The 5,355-nt window shown below is 41.8% G+C and overlaps 1 protein-coding gene across 1 annotated transcript; it reads left to right on the top strand.

Moving 5' to 3' along the window:
* The first annotated feature begins 290 nt into the window (after positions 1 to 290).
* LOC116753819 (alpha-endosulfine) lies at positions 291 to 1,334 on the top strand. Its single transcript, XM_032631720.1, has one exon. It carries the CDS (start codon positions 401 to 403, stop codon positions 764 to 766), a length of 366 nt encoding a protein of 121 aa, XP_032487611.1. The 5' UTR covers positions 291 to 400; the 3' UTR covers positions 767 to 1,334.
* Positions 1,335 to 5,355: the final 4,021 nt, after the last annotated feature.

The raw sequence follows: 5,355 nt of genomic DNA, 5'->3' as shown, positions 1-5,355 counted from the left end.
AAACCCTAAGACCGGAAACCCTAAAACTCCTAGAAGAAAACATAGAAGGTAAGCTCCTTGACATTGGTCTTGGTGATGATTTTTTGAATTTGATACCAAAAGCAAAGGCAAGAAAAGCAAAAATAGACAAGTGAGACTACATCAAACTAAAAAGCTTCTCCACAGCAAAGGAAACCATCAACAAAATGAAAAGACAATGTACAGAATGGGAGAAAATATCTGCAAATCATATATCTTATTAAAAAACTCATACATCAAAAGAGAAAAAACAAAAGCTAATCCAGGAGCAACCCTAGTGACAGGAGCCGAAGAAGCAGCGCAGGTTGTCCCGTTTCCCCTCCCCCTTCCCTTCTCCGGGTGACTTCCTGGGTCCCCTACACTCCACAGTTCCGGTCCCGCCATGTCCCAGAAACAAGAGGAGGAGAACCCTGCGGAGGAGACCGGCGAGGAGAAGCAGGACACACAGGAGAAAGAAGGTATGCTCCCTGAGAGAGCCGAGGAGGCAAAGCTAAAGGCCAAATATCCAAGCCTAGGACAAAAGCCTGGAGGCTCCGACTTCCTCATGAAGAGACTCCAGAAAGGGCAAAAGTACTTTGACTCAGGAGACTACAACATGGCCAAAGCCAAGATGAAGAATAAGCAGCTGCCAAGTGCAGGACCAGACAAGAACCTGGTGACTGGTGACCACATCCCCACCCCACAGGATCTGCCCCAGAGAAAGTCCTCACTCGTCACCAGCAAGCTTGCGGGTGGCCAAGTTGAATGATGCTGCCCGGGGCTCCGCCAGATCCTGAGACGCTGCCCCCCTGGGTCCTGTGCTGGCTCCTGCCCCTCCCTGCTTTTGCAGCCAGGGGTCAGGAGGTGGCTCGGGTGCGGGCTGGAGAGGCAGAAGCCCCTGCCCGTCGGTGTCCCAGCGCATGGAGCCCCTTGGGCTGAGCACCAAGACCTTGAACCTTTTTTGCTTTTCCTTTTTCTCCAAATAATTGTTGGGAGACATCTCGGTGAAATCCTGGGGTTGGGGTGGGGGGTTGGGAGGGTGGAGTGGGAGATTTGGGGGAATATGAATTAGGACTTGGAGTTGATAAAAACATTCTTGACTATCCTCCTTAACCATGTGGCTGGTGGGTGGGTGTGAGGAGGAGGAAGTAAAATGGACAAAAGATGAGAGGCTCTAATTCAGCTCTGTGGAAGAATGCCTTGTTTGCTTGGATGTGGCTGGGGACCTGGTGTCAGATAAAAGAAACTGACCATCTAAATATGAAAGATGCAGACAGCTCCTCTGGTTCTGCAGAGCAAGCTGAGAACTCAATTATTCATTAAAAAAAAAAAGTGCTGTCCTTGAAATAGATTTGCTGCGGGAAGAAGGGCAGTGAGCGTGGGAGAAGGGGGCCATGAGCGTGGGGAGCCCCACAGAGCCCAGGGGACTTTTTCAGTTTGAAATAAAAAACAAAAGAAGACCCACAAAAAAAAACCCAACCCAGAAAAAAAAAAAAAAAAAGCTAATCCAATTTAAAAATTGGCAAAGGAGCTGAATAGATATTTTTCCAGAGAAGATAAACAAATAGCCAGGGGACTTCCCTGGTGGTTCAGTGGTTAAGAATCCACCTGCCAATGCAGGGGACACAGGTTCGAGCCCTGGTCCAGGAAGATCCCACATGCCTCAGAGCAACTACTCCTGTGCGCCACAACTACTGAGCCTGCACTCTAGAGCCCACATGCTGTAACTACTGAGCCTGCATGCCACAACTACTGAAGCCCACACACCTAGAGCCCGTGTTCCGCAACAAGAGAAGCCACTGCAACGAGAGGCCCACGCACCGCAACGAAGAGTAGCCTCCGCTCGTCACAACTAGAGAAAGCCTGTGCACAGCAACGAAGACCCAATGCAGCCAAAAATAAATTAATTAATTAAAAAAAATAGCCAACAAGTACATGAAAATGTGCTCAACATCACAAAGCATTAGGGAAATGCAAATCAAAACCACAGTGAGATATCACCCTGTACCTGTTAGAATGGCTATCATCAAAAGACAAGAGACAACAAGTACTGTGAGGATGGGGAGAAAAGGGAACCCTTGTGCACTGTTGGTGGAGTGTAAATTGGCATGGCCACTATGGGAAACTCTATGGAGGATCCTCAAAAAATTAAAAATAGCACTACCATATGATCTATCCATTCCATTTCTGGAAATATATCCAAAGGAAATGAAAATACTATGTCGAAGAGATATCTGCACCCCCATGTTCATAGTAGCATTTTTTACAACAGCCAAGACATGGAAACAATCTAAGTGCCCACTGATGGGTGATTTGAAAAAGAAGAGGTGGGGTGTGTGTGTGTGTGTGTGTGTGTGTGTGTGTGTGTGTGTATTTATATTTATACACACACACACACACACACACACACACACACACACACATATATATATATATATATATATATAATGGAGCATTATTTAGCCAAAAAAAAGAGACAATCTGCCATTTGTGACACCATGGATAGACCTTGAGGGCATTATGCTAAGTAAAATAAGTCATACAGAGAAAGCATATACTGTATGATCTCATTTATATGTGGATCTTAAAATATTCATAGAAAAGGACATCAGATTTATGATTACCAGAGGCAGCAGATAGAGGTAGGGGAATTGAATGAAGTTGTTCAAAAGATACAAACTTCCAGTTATAAGATAAGTAACTACTGGGGATATAATATAAGACATGATGAGCATAGTTAACATTGCTGTATGGTATATTTGAAAATTGTTTAGCAAGTAAATCCTGAGTTCTCATCACAAGAAAAACAAAACACTTTTTCTTTTTTTGGTACATATATGAGATGATGGATGCTAAACTTACTGTGATAACCATTTCACTATATATATATATACAGATATATGTCAAGTCATTATACTGTACATGTTAAATTTATATAGTTCTGTATGTCAATTATACCTCAAAAAAAAAAATAAAGCTGGAAAAAAATGGGTAGAGGAACTGAATAGATATTTTTCCAAAGAAGACATACAAATAGGCAACCGGTACATGAAAAGGTGCTGAATATTGCTAATCATCAGGAAACTGCAAATCAAAACCCAAATGAGATATTGCCTCAGACAAGTTAGAATGGCTATCATCAAAAAAACAAGAGATTACAGTGTTGGCAAGTAAAGGGAACCATTGTGTACTCTAGGTGGGAATGTAAACTGGTGCAGCCACTATGAAAAATAGTATAGAAGTTCCTAAAAAAATTAAAAATAGAACTACCATATGATTCAACAATCTACCTTTTGGGTAAATATACAAAGTAAAGACAATTATTTTCTTGAAGAGATATCTGTACTCTATGTTCATTGTAACATTATTCATAATATCGAGATATGGAAAAAACCTAAGTGTGTCTGTCAATGCATAAATGGATAAAGAAAATTTGGTATATATGTATGGGTGGTGTGTGTATAATGTTGTACTTATATAATAATGATGGAATATTATTTAGCCATGAGAAAGAAGGACATCTTGCTGTTTGTGATATGGATGGGCCTTGAGGGCCTTCTACTAAGTGAAATAAGTCAGATAGAGAAAGATGATATTGTAACAGGGAAGAACAAATCTGACTCCATATTGGATCTGTTTCTTTTACTTTAACCTTTGTATTCTATTGCTTTTGTTACAAGCTAACCACTAAAGGGATGCTTCCTAGAGCTTAAAGTATACATAATGCCCTATCTCTAGGAACCCTGCCTCCCACACCTGAGCATTAAGCTAAAATACCTTTCTTTAGCTTATAGGAAACACCTTGACCAGGCCCACCTTGTCAGCTCCAGGAAAGAAGAAATTAACACATCCCCTCCGGAGTCTGGCCAGAACCAGAAAATATTTGCAACAACTTATTGCCTTTTTTAGTTTACCTTCTCACTTCCCCGTCTTTGTTCTATAAAAGAAACTTGCACCCAAACCCGGACAAGATGGTTCTTTGGGACACTTGATCACCATCTTCTTGGTCTGCTGGTTTTCTGAATAAAGTCACTATTCCTTGCCCCAACAACCTGTCTCTTGATTTATTGGCCTGTTGTGTGGCAAGCAGTATGAGCCTGGACTTGGTAACAATAACAATTATATGTGGAATCTAAAGAAGCTGAACTCATAGAAACAGAGACTAGAATGGGACTGGGGTGGGGTGGGGTGGGAACAATGGGGAGATATTGGAAGAGTACAGTCTTCCAGTTATAAGCTGAATAGGTTCTAGTGATCTAATATACCAGGGGTCCCCAACCCGGGCCTGCAGACCAGTACCTGTCTGCAGCCTGTTAGGAACCGGGCCGCACAGCAGGAGGTGAGCAGCAGGAGAGCAAGCAAAGCTTCACCTGCCGCTCCCCATCGCTCGCATTACCACCTGAGCCCCCCCCCCCCCGTGGAAAAATTGTCTTCCACGAAACCGGTCCCAGGTGCCAAAGAGGTTGTGGACTGCTGTAATATACAGTAGGGTGATTATAGTTAATAATTATGTATTATATACTTGAAAGTTGCTAAGAAAGTAGATCTTAAATGTTCTCACCACAAAAAGAAATGGTAATTATGTGGTGTGATGGAGGTGTTAGCTTATATTCTGGTGGTAATTATTTTGCAATATATAAAGGTATCAAGTCAACACGTTGTACACCTTATACTTACACAGTATTTTATGTCAGTTATAGCTCCATAACTGGGGGAGGGGGAGAAAAGGGTGGAAGTTAAAAAAAAAAAAAAAGACATGAAGGAACCAGCCTGCAAAGCTTCTGGGATGAGCATATGGTAAACAATAACAGCTAAAAGAAAATCATCCAAAATTGACTGTGGCTGAAACATAGTAAGTGAGGAAGAGAATAGTTCAAAACTAGGTAGGAGCCAGATTTTGTAGAGTCTGGAAAGACATGTTGAGAAGACTGAATATTATTCTAATTTATAGCTTCCCATTTTTGGAGGAACACGGAGAACATGGGATGGCATAGCCCTGTGGCTAAATCAAAAGACACACCCAACAGCCTCTCTCCCTGCTGAAAATCCAAGACTATTCCCATCATGGCACCCAAATATCTTAAATGTCTCCAAGCTTAATAGAAATTATGTGTTCACTCATAACACCCCTGAAAAGAATAGAGAGTGTCCTTTTTCACCTTCTCTTCTGAGGGCATGAGTTCTAGTGTTTCATACATAGTCATAAGTTCCTTTCCTTGCTTTTCCTAGGAAGCCCATTGAATTCTCATGTAAGTATATTTCCTCGAAGTTCACTCTGGAAAACAAGTTATCAGGTTAAGACTCTTCATTAATAGACAATAATTAAAAACCCCACATCAATGGTCTAGGGCTTTCTTA

This window comes from Phocoena sinus, chromosome 5 (assembly GCF_008692025.1).
Source record: "Phocoena sinus isolate mPhoSin1 chromosome 5, mPhoSin1.pri, whole genome shotgun sequence".
Classification (NCBI taxonomy): domain Eukaryota; kingdom Metazoa; phylum Chordata; class Mammalia; order Artiodactyla; family Phocoenidae; genus Phocoena; species Phocoena sinus.
This window is presented reverse-complemented; position numbering and strand designations above follow the sequence as displayed.

Bases quoted from the DNA above. Each gene is read 5' to 3' on its own strand.
- LOC116753819 (XM_032631720.1), top strand. From the start codon at position 401: ATGTCCCAGAAACAAGAGGAGGAGAACCCTGCGGAGGAGACCGGCGAG.